Here is a 21,207-nt window from a genome sequence, read left to right on the forward strand (position 1 = left end):
CTATGAGATAACGGATTGGATTATGTCTATCTGTTATGTTCAATTATCAAAAGCAGCGACGCGCAGTTGAGCATTCAGCACGCGCGCAATTCTGAGTCTCAAACTCATTATGCTTCTTCGTATATATTATATGTAGGCACAAATCACCAATTTTTTTTCGACTGTTCTGTGCAAACTACAACAACCTGCGTCATCGAGTGTTGAAGTTCTAAAATATACTAAATACTGCTATCGCCAAAAGAATTCAATTTTAATCAAAAAATAAATTTATTGTTCGAGGTTTTGGAAAAATGCGTTTTCTGTAAGATTTTCTCAACACCAGTTCAATAGCTCTTCCAAAATACCCGTCCAATAATTAAATCCAACCTACCAAATTTATCCAGTTCTCTGTACAGTCCAAAGCTGTACCCAAATAATACCCCATCGCCATATCAAAAGTGGGATGCTGTAATCAGTATACCAAATCGTTCCAGTTGTAGTCACATATTTCAACACAAAACAGCTCCCTAAATGTTCACAGTTGCATAAAACATTCCTCTTTTAGTACAGGGGCCATAGCTCCGGCGGAGGATATTTGCAACGTGCCATGATTACCGGGAAGATTTGTGGGACAACCCAGCAGCGGTACATGCCTAGTACACACAGACAACAGACTGGCGGCTGGCCGTCGGAATGCCACTGACTGCCCTAGCTCAGCTGTCTGAGGCTGCACATTACTTGGTCAACCGTTTAATGCCAACCGGGATCCATAAACTAGCGGGACGTGTTAGGATTTATACATCCACTATCGCCGTCTGTTCGTCGCATTTAATTAACGCAGCCTCCCTTGAGCCTGACTAATTGTTTTATTTAATCTTGTGCGGGAAGCATTCTTGGCAAACTTTTACTTAATATAGAAGTTCATTGCGAAGATTGGGATGGCTTTTAGAAAAGTATGCAGTTAAAAGTTTGTTTTTTAATGTGGGTATTACAGAACTCTGATGTAGGACATTAGATACATAATATGCATTCATGAACGAAACTAGTTACCGGTCGGAAAGCAATTAATACGTTTCGTTTATTTTTCATACTAATTAATACTATAAAATTTTGAAATTAATAAAAACTTGTTGCTTGTTAACAACGTAGGGTTGCTCATACTTCGAGCTATATCACGTAGAAAAAAGTAGCTTATATCAACGTTCAGACATTTTGCAATCTCAAATAAGGCCGATACAAATATTAGTATTTTATGTCACCCCCCCCCCCCCTTCAACTTTCCAAAAATATTGAGGGGCGAAAAAAATTTTTTATCGTCGATTTTTTTTAAATTAGAACATGTGCATCACTGTTTTTATCTTGGTACAAAATAGTCATTTATAGACCATACATTTGTCACCAAGAGTATTTCAAATGAAAATAACAGCATACATATCTATCTGTATAAATATTCTATATCCTATCAGATCACGCATATTACGGGGACTCCTGCTTACAGATACCGTCTAAGCTCCGTTGCAATATGTGGCCTACCCATTTCCACTAATGTTCTCGAACATCTTCTACATACTGTTATCGGTATTGATGGCTTTTATGTTGCCCGGAACACGCTATCCAGCTGAATAGTCGTCCGAATTGAAAATTTTAAACATCATCTGCGTTATCTTTGCCTATATACTCAACAAGTTTCAAGATCGGTATGGTTTCCAAATATGTCGATAACTCGCAAAGTTATCCCCAGCTGATTTCGTGTCGATCCAGATTTCGCTATCTGCTGATATCAGATTGTCAAGATGTTTAAATCTTCAGATTATCCGGCTAATGCAAAGTTTGGGGGGCTGTTCCCATTGACACTCAACCACATGGTCCTGCTGACTTTGATGGTGAGACGCCACAAAAAAAGCAAACGGTCAGCCCTTTGAGCTCACTCAACATAAATGAGCGTCGCAGTACTAAAGCCTGTCCACGTTAAATTCCAGACACCTATTACATCAGGCAATTTTTGAAAATTTTCGCAAACCACTGAAACGATCAATTTAGATGAAATTTACTGCTTTATGTGCTGCTTTCAGATATTTTGAACACGCCCAAATTAATAAAAATGGCGACAAATCAATTGGACAGTACATAAGAATCCGAAATTTAACGTGGACAGGCTTTAATATAGCGTTTCGTGATCATTAGCCAATACTTCAAATTGTATGCCTCGGATGGCTGGTTTTTGAAAAACACTGGCTGAGACTTGAAGACGCTGTTCGAAGTTCTCGAACCAACACTTCAGCTGTCCAAGTCAAAGAGCAAACGAGGCAATAACCTCCGGTTGCTGCAGCCATCCTTTCTTCATCGGTCAGGAGGTCCACCCATGCTCTCCTGTTCTGTCTGCAGCAGCACCCGACTCCCACTTACAGGAATACATACCGTTGGCGGACTCTACTTTATTTCTCTGATTCTTCACTCCCCTCACCGTTTGCTCCTACGCTACGCTCCTCAATCTTCCGTCGGGTTACATCTGTAATCCATTATTTTGCTGAAGCAGCTCATCCAAGTTTTTCTCGCAGATTTCGATAAAAGCATTCTGCACTGCCCAACTATCTTCTATGCTGCCACCTTCCAGAACATCAACTACCCGAGTACTAAGAACTTCAACGAACGATTTCTTCACAGCTGGTTCTTCTCGACGGTCTATTTTGATTCGGCACCCGAGCCTCTCATGACACCGCTGAATCCGAGCAATGCGTTGTCGCTAATTAGAAGATGATAGTCAAACGCGATGTCAGCGCTGCGTTTATTACGGTCTCAAGAAAGCATTGTCTCCGTTTTCAGCTAATACATTTCCAGAGAAGCTAAATACTTGTCCTACCAACTAAAAGCGGGTCTGGGAGGTAAGTCAAGTGCTGCTGACTGCAGACATGAGAAGCGGGCGCAGGAGGACTCCCCGGCCGACGATAATTCCGACGATATTCAATTCCTCTTCGATATTTCATGATGCCTGAATGGAGCAAGAACAAATATGATGATGATAGATAAAGACGCGACATGTCAGTCACTCATCGATCCAGCTGATCAACTTCTTCTTCAAGTTTTGATTACCTCTCCTAATTCTTATATAGGGAAAGGTTGATAATCCTCCGACGGCAGCAGGCAGAATTCCGCCTAGGACGATCATGTGAGAACCATTCTGTCCGCCTTGCATCATGCTGGAGCAGGTCATTTAATTTCAAGAGTCCCTCCATTTGGTATTGAATGATCACGGAATCGTGAGTGAGGCAAGGGTGCATGTATTATACCTCTGTTGCTATTTCTCATTGTAGTCGACGAAATCATGGATCTCTTCAGCAGTCTACCTCCATAGAGCAATCGAACGAGATGATGATACTGCTAGTAGCACAGTTATGATTTAGTTGCTGCAACTCTAATGTGACTCGATTTGGTTGATCATAAGTCACATAAACCTGTATGTGACAAGTGATAAGCTCCGGTCTTCTAACGCCTCAACGCCCTACCAAGTAAAGTAAACTGAATGACCTGGTCGTATGCTCTCACTCAACAAACTCGAACTCCACGGTAGCCGGGCAAACATTGGAGAAGGACAAATCCAAAGCCAGCCAACGTCGGACGGCGGACCAAGATCAACATAGAACATGGTGATCCAATCTGTCCAGACAATGCACCAAACCTCAAACACTCAACTCTTACATGAAATCTGCGATGTTCTACACCGGTGAGACTTGGTGCGTATTGACAGGGATCACATATATTTGCAAGTATTCATCACCCGATGTCTATGTTTTACTGCTCGCCCACCAGGCGGCTCAAAACTGGATACCGAATACTGACTCCATCGACGATCCAATATCAACGGCAACTCCACTGTGTGAATGGACGTAGGCCGGCCACAGACAACGTAAGGGCAAAGGCGAAATCTGAAAGCAAGCGCTGGAATCCGGCAGGATATCACAGCAGAGGCAGACCCAGGATCACCTGGCGACAAAACCCTAACAGAGAAATAAACAAAGTTGATGGGAATCAGACTTGGGCTCAAGCCAAGAATGGAGATCCTTAACGTTGGCCCTATGTACCCTAGAAGGTACTCAGAACACAAGAGTGGGTGTGTGGGAATTGGATCCCACTTAATGAATGCCACATGTACATGGGTGCTGAGAAAAAAAAACAATTCTAGTGCCGTATAACCTATGAATTGTGTAACTTTGATTAGCTAAGTAATAGAGCTAAGCTAAGTAATAGATTTATTTTCGAACTTGTTTGGAAGAATGTTTTAGTTTTTATAAAACAAGTGGAGCTGTAACTCTCTAAAAGCAGGGTTGTTTTCAGTGTATCGTACCTTGGAGTAAGATAAACTAAAATCTGCAACCAGACACCTGATAAGACATCTCAGATCGTGTAAGGATTGGGAAGCTCCTAGACGACAATCGCCGTGCCTGAGCCGAAATAGCCTCCTTACGATTTTACAGAAACCTCCGCAGCTGATCCACGCATACTTCTTGCATGAGTAAGTTCAACATCCATTGCATCCTCTCTACTGGTTGATCCGAGGCCGTATCTATGCCGCTAACAAGTAGCATGTCATTTCAATAATTTTAGGAACGTCAGCATGATATGAAGAGCTGATATGACGTGCTTCACCGATTCTACTTCAAACTTCACCTATCTATTCCGTATAGTCCGGGAAGTCTGCAATTCCGAACCTGACCATTCCGTACACCTGAATATTGCCCCAGTACAACAAATTTGAGCTTCATCCTTATCTTAAACAAAAGCTTATGAATCTAGCCGTACTTTAAAAATGTTGGTGTTATGGATTCAACAGTTTAGAGTCCATCTGCAAAAACTTTCCCAAAATGAAAAACTAAAATTTCTACGGAAATAAGTTCCAGTTTTTTTTTAAATTATATAAAGTTTGTGCTAAGTTCATTACTGCACAAATATTTATTTATTTATTTACTCTTTTCGCCTTCGACTGGGTCGCACAGACTACTACTTAAAATATAACTTATTTCCAGATGCATGGACAACTTTTATGACAGATATACTCGATACATCTTACAAACGATTAAACAATAGAAATACATAGTATTGTGAGATCATCATTTAAAATTATCGTAAGGAATGAATTATGCGGTTGCTTGGTCTCCATACGGGATTTGGACAATGTACGAATTCACGACAACGCACACCAGGTGGCCAGTTTGATGCGTCCAGCGCCGAGTCTCGATGACGTGCGTCGACTACGATTCTGAACGACACATAATCCAAAGATGAAAGGTTTCTTCGAGGAGATACTAGGCATTTGATGTTAAAAACTTGTTCAGCTCCTATCGATTCGCACACCATGTGCTTAACTTCATTCTCAGTCACATCATTCGCTATGTTTGAAATAAAGAGTTGGATGGTCTGGTTGATATCATGAGAGTGATCGATGTCCATTATTCTTGTTGAAGATAAAGGTTGATTAGGCATTGTTTGATTTGGTACAGTATTACACGAAGCATTCGAAACCAATGTAGTCACTATCTTGTTTATACGTTCTACTTCCATCTTCAAATTAACGACATCATCCTTTATCGTCGATTCATCGATAGAATCTGTTCCTGTTGAAGGCTTTCTAAAGCGTCCGGTATCAATTATGTGCCTACAGCTATCGCACATCCAGAAAATGTTGGAATGTAAGCAAGCGCATCCTTCGTCATAACTCAAACCTACACATTTTGCGTGAAATTGATGACGATCTTCACAAAAACCATCGCAAGACACAACTATATCTTCTGCGCAAAATTCCTTATCGCATGAGCTGCAATGGTCCATCATTCTTCAATATGTACCTAACGATCTAAACAGTAGTGCGGTGGTAGAAAGAAGAATATTGTGTATCCGGAATAAATTTATACCGCTTTTTATACCGAAGTTGGATTTTTCTCCAGATACAAGCAACTTTCCCAACTTCGGAAGTAGTGCGCTGGATTCCCCTAAAGATGCGCTAAACAACGCATCCATTAGTTTGACAGATAAAACTTCGGAAGAAAGTTCGATTCGGAAGTCCGGACTTCCGAATTCTAAGTTGGTGCTACGCCGACAATAGCAAAAACAGAACGGCTGACCGGCTACAGAGTCTCAGAGAGTAGGTGAGAGTTTGCGTATAATCTATGCGGATGGCTGATTCGGCTGTTCGGTTGCTTTGTGGTATAGTGTAACGAACGTCAAGCAGTGATCATTAGAATGGCGGCAACGACGAGTTTTTGATTAGGATAATATCAAAACATTAGATGCTAATTAATCTGCTTGCAATTGATCCACATAATTGGTTACACAGACCCGTACCCGTAATACAATCGAAACACGTTAGTTGGAATTAACGATCAAAAAACCAGCATTACATCACGAATAACTGAAGCACTAACAGAACACGGACTGATCAAAGCGAGAGGATATAGAGAGAGAGAGAATATATTACAAATATTCATATTTTTTGCTCTTCTAAACATTCTTTGCTATCATTTTCCATAAAAATTCACAATTTTTCAGAGTTTTAGTGTGTATTCTTCAACTTTCTTAAATGTAAACATTGTGTTTAGCAGTCATTCCGTGCTCTTAAAATTTTCGTACTCAAAATTTCAGTTTTGTTTTCAAAATTGGAAGGTACTTATTTGTTATTCCACAAAAGTTTAAATTACGATAAGCATCCAAAATTTGATTATTGAACATCACAAAACTGACAACAGCTACCGTAATAATGCCGATATTGTACAACTTCATAAAGATACGGTAGCTAGGATTATGCAGCTGTAAAAACAAATCTAGTTCTATCTGCCCACAAAAACGTCGGAGACAACTGGCCGAATTGATAGAACTAAGTGAAGAAGCCCGAGTTGGATCGGGCATTATCCGATCTGAAAAATGCGAAACAGATTGAGATTTCCATTGAACTGAAATTACAATCCATCTTAAATCGTCTTCATAAGAAAAGTCTGGCACGGCAAATGCAAATGTAAGGAAAAGCGTACCATTGGTACTTCGCGTAGGTACCTGAAGAAATAAAATAGACGGACCCTCTTGAAGACTGCTGGAATACAGTCAAAGCAGCCATTAACGACGCAGCAGAGAACAACGTCGGGTATGTGGGACGAAGTCGACGGGACGATTGGTTCGACGAAGAGTGCAGATAGATTCCGGGGGGGAATGATGCAGCGCGGGCGGTCGCGCTGCAGCAAGGAAGCTATGACAGCAGACCCGTCTTTTTCAGGAAAAGAAACGCCGCCTGCAAGAAGCGGAGTGCGACGAGATGGAATAGCTGTGCCGTTCTCAAGAAACACGCAAGTTCTATCAGAAAATTAACGCACCCTGCAAAGGCTTCGTCCCGCGAGCCGAAATGTGCACGTGCAGGGATAAGGATGGGACATCTTGACGGACGAACGTGTGGTGATCGAAAGGTGGAAGCAGGAACATTTGAATGGCGCTGAGAGTACAGGCAGTGAAAGCCAAGGCAGCGGAGTAAATTACTACGCCAGTTCAGTGGACGATGGAAATAAATTATTATACCTACACATAGTATAAATAGTGTAAGCTGCGATCATTTTCTTCAAGTCGAGTCAAGTACGAGACACTGAAGACGGCCTTACTGTTGAGGTCGAAATACGTATCTTTCAAGATACAATTAAGTGATGGAATTCAATGGGATTGTACAAACTCGTCTTATGGCAAGGGAAAGGGACGATGGAAGCCAATCAGTCCTCACCTTGATGGAAGTTAAGGATGCCATCCTACAGCTAAAGACCAATAAAGCAGCTGGTAAGAATGGTATCGGAGCTGAGCTCATCAAGATGGGCCCGGAAAAACTGGCCTCTTGCCTGCACAAGGTCAGAATCTGGGAAATTTAACAGTTACCGGAGAAGTGGAAGGAAGGGGTTATATGCCCCATCTACAAGAAAGGCTGGAGTGTGAGAACATTCGAGCGATCGCCAGCCTTAATGCTGCCTACAAAGTGATATCCCAGATCAACTTCCGATGTCTGTCATCATTAGTGAATTAATTCGTGGGAAGTTATCAAGCCGGCTTCGTTGACGGCCGCTCGACAACGGACCAGATCTTTACTGTACGGCAAATCCTTCAAAAATGCCGTGAATACCAGGTCCCAACGCATCATCTGTTCGTTGATTTCAAGGCGGCATACGACAGTATAGACCGCGTAGTGCTATGGAAAATTATGGACGAGAACAGCTTCCCTGTGAAGCTTACCAGACTGATCAAAGCAACGGTGGATGGTGTGCAAAACTGTGTGAAGATTTCGGGCGAACACTCTAGTTCGTTCGAATCGCGCCGGGGACTAAGACAAGGTGATGGACTTTCGTGCCTGTTGTTCAACATTGCGCTAGAAGGTGTTATGCGGAGAGCTGGGTGTAACAGCCGGTGACGATTTTCTACAGATCCAGTCGATTTATTTGTATTGCGGATGACATAGACGTTGTCGGCCGAACATTTGCCACGGTGGCAGAACTGTACACCCGCCTGAAACGTGAAGCAACAAAAGTTGGACTGGTGGAGAATGCGTCAAAAACAAAGTATATGCTTGTGGGCGGAACCGAGCACGACAGGGCCTGCCTGGGAAGCAGTGTTACGATAGACGGGGATACCTTCGAGGTGGTCGAGGAATTCGTCTACCTTGGATCCTTGCTAACGGCTGATAACAATGTTAGTCGTGAAGTACGAAGGCGCATCATCTGTGGAATTCGGCCTACTACGGGCTCCAGAAGAAAAAAAAAGATTCGCCACCACAACAAATGTGTCATGTACAAGACGCTAATAAGACCGGTTGTCCTCTTCGGACATGAAACATGAACAATGCTCGAGGAGGACTTGCAAGCACTCGGAGTATTCGAGAGACGGGTGCTTAGGACCAACTTTGGCGGTGTGCAAGAGACAGTGTGTGGCGGCAAAGAATGAATCACGAGCTCGCCCAACTCTACGGCGAACTCAGTATCCAGAAGGTAGCTAAAGCCGGAAGGGTACGATGAGCAGGACATGTTGCAAGAATGCCGGACAGCAACCCTGCAAAGATGGTGTTCGCTTCCGATCCGGTAGGTATGAGACGGCGTGGAGCGCAGTGAACGAGGGTGGCTGACCAGTGACCAGGTACAAAACTACTTGGCGAGCGTAGGGCGCATTCGAGGATGGAGAGATGCAGCCTAGAACCGTGTATTGTGGCGTCAAATTGTTGATAATACTGGATCTGTTTAGATGTAAACTTAATAAATGAATGAATGATTAGTTGCAGAGCACTGTGATATCATTTTTTCGAACTATTTGTTTAGCAGGATATCTTACTTTGTAACTTAAATTATTGAATTAAATAGGATCCTACTAACTTGTCTTATGACAAGTGAAATAGTTGTAGTAAAAAAGAGCTTGAAGCTCAAACAAAAAAAAACTTCTTCATATTATTTTAACACACTATTATTATAAGAGTGTGCGTAATTATTAAATCATCTCTATTTGTAATTTAGAAAAAGTGATCAAAACAACCTTTGACAGCGGTGGGATTCGAACCCACGCCATTTCTGACCGGTGACGTGTTCAACACCCCTCAGATTTCGCAATCGATCCGAATTTGACCACCGCTGAAGCTGTGTGAAAAGCGGGTGTGGTCGTTACAGAGATCATTTCCCATCTCTGTTAATTGTCAATTGCTTATCGTTCCAGGATTTATCCTGGACTTAGTTTAGTAGTGTTGAACTGGAAGCAATTTACTGGTAGATCTCCCATTTATGATTGACGATTTTCTTAAACCAGGTTTTGCTGTGAGCCGGGTATCAGTAAAGCAATGAGTTAGATTTTACTGAACTGGCGTAGATCAGCGCTTCGTACCACTAATTGTCTCTTTTACTCTCCTGCTGATCATATGTGACGCAAATAGTCATGTCACTTTGATAGTGTCTGCATTAGGTTGACTCTGGTACGAAAGTTGGTTTTCTCATAACGGGAAAAGTAGTAGACTGTATTCTAAACGAATGAATTTGAGTGTACTGACTACTTTGTCTCGGAATTAAAATTTCTAATTAAAGACATTCATCTATTTTGCTTGACTCCAAACGCACGCCTAGGCTTAGCCCATCAATGAGCTTTTACGAATACTTAGTAGACGATGATATGAGAAGAGAAACACAAGATCGTAGGGGAAGCGATTCGTAATCCATCTCACTGTTACATCTCATCTCGAAGCATAGGAATAAAGCATCAGTATCAGTATGTCTAACATAACTAACTCATTTTTGGTACTTCCCCTTAACCGATTTACTCGCAACAAATTGCATTCAACTGGGAATCTTGTCCCATTGAAACTTGGCCAGATCGGACTGTAGACTCGAACATGATGACCAAAGTATTACAATTTCTATATTGCACGAGAAAGACACCATTAACGCTACACACTCAGTTTTTATTTCAGCTCGGCAAAAATCCGCACAGCCGTGCGCCAGTAAAACAAATAACTGATATTCCGGCAAGAATCGCGTTTGTTAGCTGATTTTCGGCAAATTATTTGCTGATTATCAGCAATTTTGACAGAAATCTCGGCAAAAAACATGTTTGCTGGGGCACGGCTGTGCGATTCTCGGTAAAAGTTCAACATTTTGCTGAGATCCTAGTGAAAAAAATTAAGTGAGTAGGTGGAATAATCAGGGTTCATTTAATTAGTAAAAACTGAGCCTTACTTCCAAACTTTACTTAAATAAGAAAATGAAAGATTTTTCTTCCAAAATTCTGAAATAAACTTTTCATAAGGTGACCTACATTCTAGTCCACAATGCCTTTAATAACTGCCGGAATTTATGGCAATCAGGAATTTATGGTGTACGGACGCAGCATATAGGTATATGTGCTTTCATCCCTCCCGTGCCTTCTACGTTATCCAAATAGAAAACACTGTTGCAAAACCAACTCCCAGCGGCAATAATGATAATCTCTGTATACTCACTGTTTGCACGAACCATACAAAAAAGCAACCCCGTACTCTCAAATCGTTCTACATACTTTTGTTTTGTTCCATTCTACACTACCCCACACCAAACACACGTACATATCACCGCCATCGCTACAAACTACCCACCAACCCTCGGAATTCCCATCTGCCGTGGTGCGGTCAACATTGGTCATCCCGTGCTACCCTCCCCATTGCCGATGGAAAACCTGGACCGATGTCAACAACCATTTTCGTGCAACTTCCCGTGGGTGTACAAATACGTGCCCTGGACGGCTGCCAACAACGATACAACCACCCGAACCTGGTTTTCGCCGTCGTACTGGTCCGGGAACCGCACTGTCGTCGCGTTGTCAACTGCCCGGGGCGGGACGTGGCAATTCCGAAATTGTGCACACAATTTTCCAACCCTCGGAATCACCGCATCGCCGCCACCCCATTCTCACGAAACGATACGCGATGGATCATCCCACGCCCCCTTCCATGCGGGACGACGACTGGATGTTGTTGCTCTACAGATGGACTTTAATGAAGCCGACCACGTTGGGATTGAGGACGTTGAGAAGCATCGTTGCGCTTTCCCGGCCGTTCAACCGTACTCGGTCAGCAATAAGGGCAAGAACCACAACGAAGACTGGAATCAGTAAACATGACTCGCAGTCAACTAGTCAGTAATTCGAATGTTTTCAACCACACCCTACCCGTTTTGGCTGCTGATGATGCTGCACGTGTACCGAGTTCAGGAAAAAAAAAAACGGGTTAAATTAATTTGAAATCAGGGGGGCTCGTTTTTTGGCGCCCCGTGCAGCGTTATTCGGCGAGCAGTAAATTTTCATTCAGGGCAGCACCTAGAGAAGATTTATCACAATGTACACAGCACAACAAAAACAAAGCTCTAAAATTGGAAAGGATGCTGCATGGAAGCTTATCCGGAAGCACCACCGCCCTCAGTTTGTAAGCCAGTGCAGGTAGGAAGATAGTTTCCCATCAAGATTCGGAAAATAAACTACCATCTATTTTATGGATCTATTTCATCTAGATGACACTTTGTATTGTTTAGCTATGATGAATTGGTTTGCACTGAAGGTAGGTACAACTATATCATTATCTTGACAAAAGTTAAATGGATGCTACATACATAATGGCAGGGCATGGCGACCGGTACAAAGGGAAATTCTAAAGTTTCTATGTAGAGTAACTATTTCTGTTTTTCGTCTCATAGCTTATATGTATAAGAATAGAAGTAGTTGCTTGTAACAGTAATGAGTGCAATCTTATCGGCACAATGAACCTGCCGGGATGTTCAGCGATGCACGGATACATCGTTCATGATTTGGTTGATCAGGTAGATCACATTTTCTGAACTCCAGGATGTTTTGGAGAACCATAAAGAGCCAATAGTAGCTTGTAAAAGTAATGAGTGCAATCCTATTGGCTCAACGGACCTGCTGGGATGTTCAGCGATGCACAAATACATCGTTCAGAACTTGGTTGATCGGGTAGATCACATGTTCTGAATAGAGTTTCCATTTCCAGGCCATTTTAACTGTCCCGACGTGTTCGCTATCGGTTGAAGTCGGCTTGATTGTTTGTATTGTTGGAATTTATTTATATATGTATTGGATTTAGACAGCTGCTGAGTTTGCATTGAAACAACGCATTATCTGTTGGGATAACAGGTAGTGTGCGACACCTCACTACAAACGGAAGATTCGCAGTGGAATCGTACTGGTCCCATAATCTATTGGAGATAAAGAAACCCTCTCTCAATGAAAAAAAAACTCAAAGGTGCAGCCCAATCAGGTTGTACGCAAAGTTGACGTTGAAGTACGTTCCTGTATGTAATGTACTGTACAGAAGCCTCACTGCGCATCTCCTTTCGACAGCTTTTCGTATGACAGTTTGCATGGTTTGCTCGTTTCGAGTCGAGGTGCGCAATGCCACCCCAACTCAAAATTATATCAACATATGTTATTATTTTATACTAAATTTCTATAACAAAATTTGTTAGAAACTTGATGCAGGATGTAGTTAGACTAGACTATCTAAATTTATATAAAAAACCAGATTAATCCACCTAGCGGTGATATTGCCTTTCTCGTTTCTTTCGAGTGAGTAATTTCTACGCACTTTTGATGAAAAAAAGTATTTTGACCATAACTTCTGAGCCTATAGTTCGAACCGGCCAATTTTCAATAGGAAACAATGCACAATGGTCCCAGAGTCGAATCTAGCAAGACAAAAATGTTTGCGCCAAAACTATTAGTTTTAGATATATAGTGTCTTTGGGAAAAAAATTTCATATTTTTTGACGATTTTTTTCCATGTAGTGAAATTAGGGTGGTACCTATATTTCAGAAGTTCATAATATCAACTTTTTAATTTTTCGGTAAAGACTTGTGCAATGTTCCACAAAGTTGTAGAGCAATTCATTTTGAGCAACTTTGCCGAAGAAACCATTTTTCTATCACTTATGGTTCGCAAGTTATGAGCTTTTTAATAAATACGTTAGGGCGGTCCCTAAAAATCGGTATTCTTCACATAACTTTTTATACATTTATTTCTCGCATAAACTTTGTTCCGAGCACTTTTAGGACTTTTGAAGACGCACATTTTTGTTAAAGAACCATGGATCTATCTCTTATAACAAAAAAGTTATTCGAGTTTTTGTATGAAAAACATGTTTTTTTCATATGCGTATATTTCAAAATGGAGCCAACCGATTTCCAATCTATTGGTTCTATTCGAAAGCTCACACTTTTCTGCGTTTATGGTGGGAAAACTGAGAGGGCGTTTTTGTTTAAAGCGTTTTATTTCATTTTGAAAAAAAATATGTTTTTAATCGAAAAACGGCTATAACTTGATAAATAAACGAGATATGGGTCTTCAACAAAAAGATGTGCCTTTAGAAGTTCTAAATGTGGTCTATACAAAGTATCCCTCAAAAATCAATACATAAAAATATATTTATAAAAAACGGTTTTCGTAAGGAAATAAACGTTAGTTAGATCAAAGTAGGCTGGTCGACAGAGCGTATGATTTTTTTTTGACGTTGTTGTGCCTTGCAACAAAAATTACAACTTTCGTGATAATTTTCCAAAGCTCTCATAGATGTGAAAAATTTCTCCGCAGTACAAATAGCACGTGCTATCCAAGCATTCACCGCTGGGATGCACCACGTGGCGGCCAAATGTGAAGATTTGATTTTAACGTAATAGTAATAAAAACATTTCAGTAGCTAACCACTGGTCATCTTCGCTTTCTCCCACTGGCGATACCGAAAAAAATCTAATCAAAACAAGATAGGCTTGTAACAAAGGGTATACTTCAAAAGTGACGTATTTTTAACGCTACATATCCACCATTAATATGCATAGTAGCCTGATTTTCTGTTTGATGTTTAGCATGGCACACAAAAGACATGGCAGTCTCAACGCGTATGTAAACATTCAGTATGAATGAACCGGTGAACCGAGAAAATGCGCTCTCTAGTTCAGCCTACTTTGATCGATCTAACGTTTATTTCCTTACGAAAACCGTTTTTTTAAATATATTTTTATGTATTGATTTTTGAGGGATACTTTGTATGGACCACATTTAGAACTTCTAAAGACACATCTTTTTGTTGAAGACCCATGGACCTATCTCGTTTATTTATCAAGTTATAGCCGTTTTTCGATTAAAAACATATTTTTTTCAAAATGAAATAAAATGCTTTAAACAAAAAACGCCCTTTCAGTTTTCCCACCATAAACGCAGAAAAGTGTGAGCTTTCGAATAGAACCAATAGATTGGAAATCGGTTGGCTCCATTTTGAAATATACGCATATGAAAAAAACATGTTTTTCATACAAAAACTCGAATAACTTTTTTGTTATAAGAGATAGATCCATGGTTCTTTAACAAAAATGTGCGCCTTCAAAAGTCCTAAAAGTGCTCGGAACAAAGCTTATGCGAGAAATGAATGTATAAAAAGTTATGTGAAGAATACCGATTTTTAGGGACCGCCCTAACGTATTTATTAAAAATCTCATAACTTGTGAACCATAAGTGATAGAAAAATGGTTTCTTCGGCAAAGTTGCTCAAAATGAATTGCTCTACAACTTTGTGGAACATTGCACAAGTCTTTACCGAAAAATTAAAAAGTTGATATTATGAACTTCTGAAATATAGGTATCACCCTAATTTCACTACATGGAAAAAAATCGTCAATAAATATGAAATTTTTGTCCCAAAGACGCTATATATCTACAACTAATAGTTTTGGCGCAAACATTTTTGTCTTGCTAGATTCGACTCTGGGACCATTGTGCAATGGAACCGGATTCTGCATCGAATGCAACTTCTTGCGAGCAAATCGGCTGAGGGTACATATGTGACTAAAATGAGTGAGATTTTGAAAAATGTATTTTGGCCTTAACTCCATAGTCCGATTTCGCCAATTTTCAATACGAAACAATGAGACAAGATTCCGCGTCGAATGCAACTTGTTGCGAGTAAATCAGCTAAGAGTAAGTGCCTAAAAAGTGAGTGAGAATTTTTCTTATATAAACATATATTTTGGTCATAACTCCGAATCCCATGGTCTGATGCCGCCAATTTTCAATACGAAACAATGGGACAAGATTCCGCGTCGAATGCAACTTGTTGCGAGAAAATCCGTTAAAGATAAGTACCTGAAAAATGAGTGAGAATTTTGTACGTGTTCTTATATAAAAAATGAATTTTGGCCATAACTTCGAAACCCATAGTCCAATTGGGCCAATTTTCAATACGAAACAATTGGGCAAGATTCTACGTCGAATGAAACTTGTTGCGAGTAAATCAGCTAAAAGTAAGTGTCTAAAAAGTGAGTGAGATTTTTTTTTATACATAAATATATTTTGGCCATAATTCCGAAGCCCACAGTCCGATTGGGCCAATTTTCAATACGAAACAATGGGACAAGATTCTACTTCGAATGGAACTTGTTGCGAGCAAATCGGTAAAGGATAAGTGCCTGAAAAATGAGTGAGATTATTTTGCGCACACACATACACACACAGACATCACCTCAATTCGTCGAGCTGAGTCGATCGGTATATAACACTATGGGTCTCCGGGACTCCTATCAAAAGTTCGTATACATATAGCCTATACGTATACTTTGTATACGAGAAAGGCAAAAATTACATTACTTGAAACAAAAACCATTCAAAAATAAATACTCACGCTCCTCTAATGTGGACGTGTACAATACACATGTGGAAGTATTGGCTTGAGAAATGGATTGCGAGTAATTTGACTATGCGGCCAATTTGGGAATCTCGAGCTCTTTCAGTAGCCGCTAGGTTACGAAGGCCGACGAAGGTCCTTCGTAGCTTAGTTGGTTAAAGCACCAGTCTAGCGTACTGTAGGGTCATGGGTTCGAGTCCCATCGAAGGGAAAGTGGTTACCTCCAATACATTTTCCAAATCAGTATCTTCCACATAACGTACATATTCCCATATGAGTTTTCATAACATTGTAAATTAACGTCCAAGTCGGGTGGTTTAATCCCCGGAAATAGGCAATTACCTTTGATTGAACATTCAAATTTTGTTACAATTTTATCACAAAAATAACATATTTTGTTAGAAGTTTATAACAGAATCAGACACAAAATATATTGTTAACTGTGCAGTTGGAATTTTTTACAGGTCGTAATAGGTCTTCAGATTGTGACCAACAATAAGATTTTTTTTTAAAGTTTGAACAAGATTCTTTTTCAAGGACACGATTGCCGATTGCATATCAAGCAATCTTTTCAAGTTATATCAGTGTATTGTAATGGCTGGAAGGCCTTGCTACATATTCTTTTTATTGACTATTTTTGGGAAATTCGGTGTGAAGCATTTTTGAAATCATAGGGTAACGGTACCAATAGTGGAGGTATTAGTAGATCCACAAAAGAAAATATTTTTTTTAAATTGATAATTATGGGAAATGCACTGCTTTAATATCTTAGTCAATAGATAAACTAATAAATTTGCTAACAAAAATGAGATAGATGTCATTTAACATCAACAATTATCAAATATTGCTTGCACCACTATGGGTACACTGTTCCTTTAGTGGCGATAAAAATTAATTTTGGTTCCTATAGTGGTGCTATGCATTGGTTTCTTATGAGGCTCGCCACTATTGGTACAGTTGCACCACTATAGGTGCAAGGAAGTCAATTTTGTTAAGGAAAATCATTGTTTTCAATAGTTTTTCAAGCGAAATTTTAAGATAAGTTGCATTTAACAGGATATTTAAAGCACGACGCATCAACTGAAACCATCGTAAACTATCTAAATATGATAAATCTCATTAAAACCCCACTACCTCCACTACTGATGCTACCTCCACTAAGGGTACGGTTACCCTATTATGATAAAATCTTGTTACGCCATTTGAAAGATACACGCTAACTTTCACCTACTCAGTGAATGAGTAAAATTGAACAATTCTTACTCTCTGGCGAGTTTTTTTTAATTTATCAATTAATACTGTGAATCGTTCGATAATTGTATCTTGATTTGAAGTATGGGTGAATGCTACTTTTGAACTTATTTTTCTACAAACGCCAAACATCCGATTGAACTTCTTTGTTAACATTGAATTGATATAAGTTAAGTTTACATTCAAATGATAATTTTGTGTTTATAATCAATAATTTCCAAAATTTGAATAGTTATCGCCGACTACAACTCGCCTACATTTCGCACCTGAGAAGTTATCAAATGATAATTCCAATAAATACTGTATAGGGTAATAGTTCCGATAGTCGTGGGTGTTCCTATAGTTGCGGTAGTGCTGTTTTTACCCAATCTATGTATTAAACGCAGCAAACCATGCATTCTATCAATTTGTTGATCTGTCATTACACGAAGTAGAAGAAAACAGTTTGAGAATTGCATCAAAATCGGTAAAGTATCATTAAAATACCTTATCTTTCTCTCTGCTTTGCACCAATAGTTGTGGTAGTGTTCCTATAGTTGCGAGTCCTATAGGGAAACAATGGGATTCGCAACTATAGGAACACGAATTAAAAAATACCGCAACTATTGGAACACTGCACCAATAATTGGAGGTATCATTTTAGGTAAGAAAGATAAATTATGCAGCGATCGGATAACTCTTCGTTTAAAATATATTTGATGAGCTTCTGAATGCGTACTTAAGGTAAGCGAAATAAAGTATAGGCGTGGTGTAAACGAACGAATAGTGGTGGATCGGGCTTAGTTCCTCCACTATTGGGTCTTTTACCCTAATAATGATTCAGCATAATCCAGGCTTATAGTGTGGCTCATTACATAAAAGCCCATTGTGAAAGCTGGGCTGTCAACGGCGGTTGGTGGTCATCCTATGGATGAAGTCAGAGTAGGCGCGACAAAGAAGTTTGACAGTTTATTGATAATAAATATTATTCTTTCACTTGAATTGCGTCGGACTTTGCGTTTACTCCGGCTGACACCTAGGAATCAGCAAAAACGAGCCGAAGAAAGTTTTCCAAAACGCATCCACTGTAGCAGCGAAGAAAATTCCGAGCCCCTTTACTGGCATCAATAGACGTAAACGAGAAGCTGCCGTCAAACGACCCCAATTGTTCGAAAGAAAACGAGCGTGTAAGTTAGCAAAAACGAACTTAACCAGCTAAAAGCCCTGAAAGTTGCGTTAATAAGACGTCTATGCTGGCTTGAGGTCTCCAATTAGCCTTACAAACGCAGACGCAGAATCCGGAGATGGCGAGATCGATTCTCAATCCGATCTAGGATGCTTTCGGGTGAGAAACATTCTCGACACCTTGAGAATAATGTATCCATTGTACTTGTCACACAAGAAACATACTAATGCTATGGCGGGCATAGAAAGCTTTCAATTATTAACTAAAGAAATGTTTATAGATTACTAAGTTGCAAAGCATGCCAAGTTCCAGTTGGAATGTAGTGCTATGGAAGAAGAAGCTTGCAATGCTCTTACGAGATTGACTGATTCACTGAAACCGATTGCTAAATCATGTTTTTAATAGTAAATATTATCATACATAAATATTGTAAAACACTGGAGTCTGATTTTACGCGAAGGTTATGGGCCGCGTATATTAAAACAACGTAAAAACCGCGTAAATCCCAAAATATGTCTGTATGAACCGCGGAATTCCGAAATTCGAGTGAAAAAAAGTCGCATAAAAAGCGATTCGTGTAAAACAACGCGTAAAAAACGACTTCAGTGTACATCGGGTATGAAGCGTTGACTCTTTTTCGATCGAATGGTCCAAGTACCTACATTGAAAATCCATCGAGAAACGGCTGAGATATTATTCTACCCTATATAGAAAAGACAGACGTAGTTCTACGTAAAACGCTCAGCGCTTCCTGTGGCGTGACCACCCGTCAAAGAGGCCTGTCATCTATTCAATGGACGTCGCTACATTCGGCAGCACATGCTTACCGGTCTCGGCGCAATTTGTAAAAAATCGAAATGCCGAACAACATCGCGAGCTGTACCCTGAAGCGGCGAAAACAATTGTAAACGACCATTACGTTGATGACTATTTGGCGAATTTCAGTTCCGCAGAAGAAGCAACAAAAGTGGCGTGCGATGTACGTCAAGTACACGGCAACGGAAGGTTCAAACTGCATAATTGGAGATCGAACAGATCGAACCTGAACTTTCACAGTTTTTTAAATACCCCCTGAATTTTCTTTAGATTTTTTGTGAATTTTTTCGTGGGGTTAACTCATCGCTTCATTGACGCTGAAGGTCTTATACGACCAAAACCAAACCGTGTAAAAGAAAACAAGCCAAAGCAAACAAGCAGCTAGATCTTTTCGTCAGTGGGAAGACGGATCGCGTTCTAGGAATGCTTTGGAGTCCATCAACCGAAAGTTAAACCCAGCAGATGACGCTACCAAATGGGGCAGCGGACCATACTTCGATTCCAACAGCAAGTGGTTTTAAGGTTCTGACTTTTGCGCCTGGCGGAAGCTGATTGGCCTCGACCCACAGAGCAAATGAGCGGTACTTGTGAAGAAATAGCGCCTCGATCCTGCATCATTCTTTGTTTTTACCGACTAGGAGAAACTGGACACACATGATCCCCACTTTTTGTTTAGGATGTTTCTCGATGTAACATACACAGATTCGCACGCTTTTTGATGAACTTGATAATGAATTTAATTAGCTGTTCAAAAAACGTGATTGGAAGCAATTATTTGTTAATGAAAGTTACAAAAAAAATCGATTTTGCCGAAAGATAGAAAATTTGGCATTTTCAAAACTTGCGGGAGACTTGATCCCCATATAGGGGGAAATTGATCCCTTTATAGACTGAACATGGTTAGGTTCTTCCAAGTCTAATGAAAGGTTGAATTTGTCTAGCTTCAAATCCTCACAATTCTCCATAGTCTTTCGTAATATCAGTCGTGCGAAAATCAAATATTGATGGTATTAAGCAAGGCAAGTATTTTGGTTCTCGAATAGAGTAATAGTGACAGATTTCTATCTGTCTGCTATAGCAACAAAATTGGCATGGTGATGATGATTTATCTGCAAACCATTCACTTCACTAAAAGACATTGGTCATATCACGACAACCATGATGTTCCCAAGAGGATCTCTGTTTGTGATTGATACAGTTTTGATACCAAAAATGGTTGATCGATACATAAATACATCTTTTTAATTTTAGAATCTAATTATTATATTAAATCTCTGAAAATTTGGCACACTGCAAATGCCATGACCAAATGGTAAATATCCCTGGGTACCTGTTTTGGGACCAATAAAAAAACAAAGTGATACCGCCATCGGGGGAGACAATGGACCGGCAGTCTGGAGCTAGTAGAGCAAAATCGTTCAAAAAGGTCTCTCATATTTTGGTCTTCTTGCCCTCAGATGCATTCAATATATTATACAAGCATTCTAAGTAGCTGAAACAGTGACCCATTCTCATCCCTATTTGACCCATTGTCACCCCCGACGACGCTACTTCGAGATCGCCAAACTACTACCAATACCACAACCGTGACCATACCAGGATGGTGACTTCATATATCAATATGGTACTGTCACACATCATCATTTTTGTAGTGCGTGTTATTGTTACACAAATGCGATTTCTCTTAAACGACTGACCAAAAGTTGTTGAATGAGCCTTTTATTAAAAATTCTTTAAGAAGATTTACAAATAAATCGTGATTGTAAGCAAACTTCTCCTAATTTAAACGGAAAA

General features: G+C 40.1%; 1 protein-coding gene across 1 annotated transcript in view; it reads left to right on the top strand.

Annotated features, from left to right (window-relative positions):
- The window catches only part of LOC134213560 (insulin-like growth factor-binding protein complex acid labile subunit), a 34,288-nt gene extending 22,579 nt beyond the window's left edge, over positions 1–11,709 (top strand). Inside the window, exon 4 of the mRNA XM_062692713.1 lies at positions 11,485–11,709. Within this exon, the coding sequence (XP_062548697.1) occupies positions 11,485–11,613 (129 nt within the window). The 3' untranslated portion in view covers positions 11,614–11,709. The remainder of the gene's footprint in view (positions 1–11,484) is intronic.
- Positions 11,710–21,207: the final 9,498 nt, after the last annotated feature.

The sequence above is a fragment of the Armigeres subalbatus genome, chromosome 2 (assembly GCF_024139115.2).
Source record: "Armigeres subalbatus isolate Guangzhou_Male chromosome 2, GZ_Asu_2, whole genome shotgun sequence".
Lineage (NCBI taxonomy): Eukaryota > Metazoa > Arthropoda > Insecta > Diptera > Culicidae > Armigeres > Armigeres subalbatus.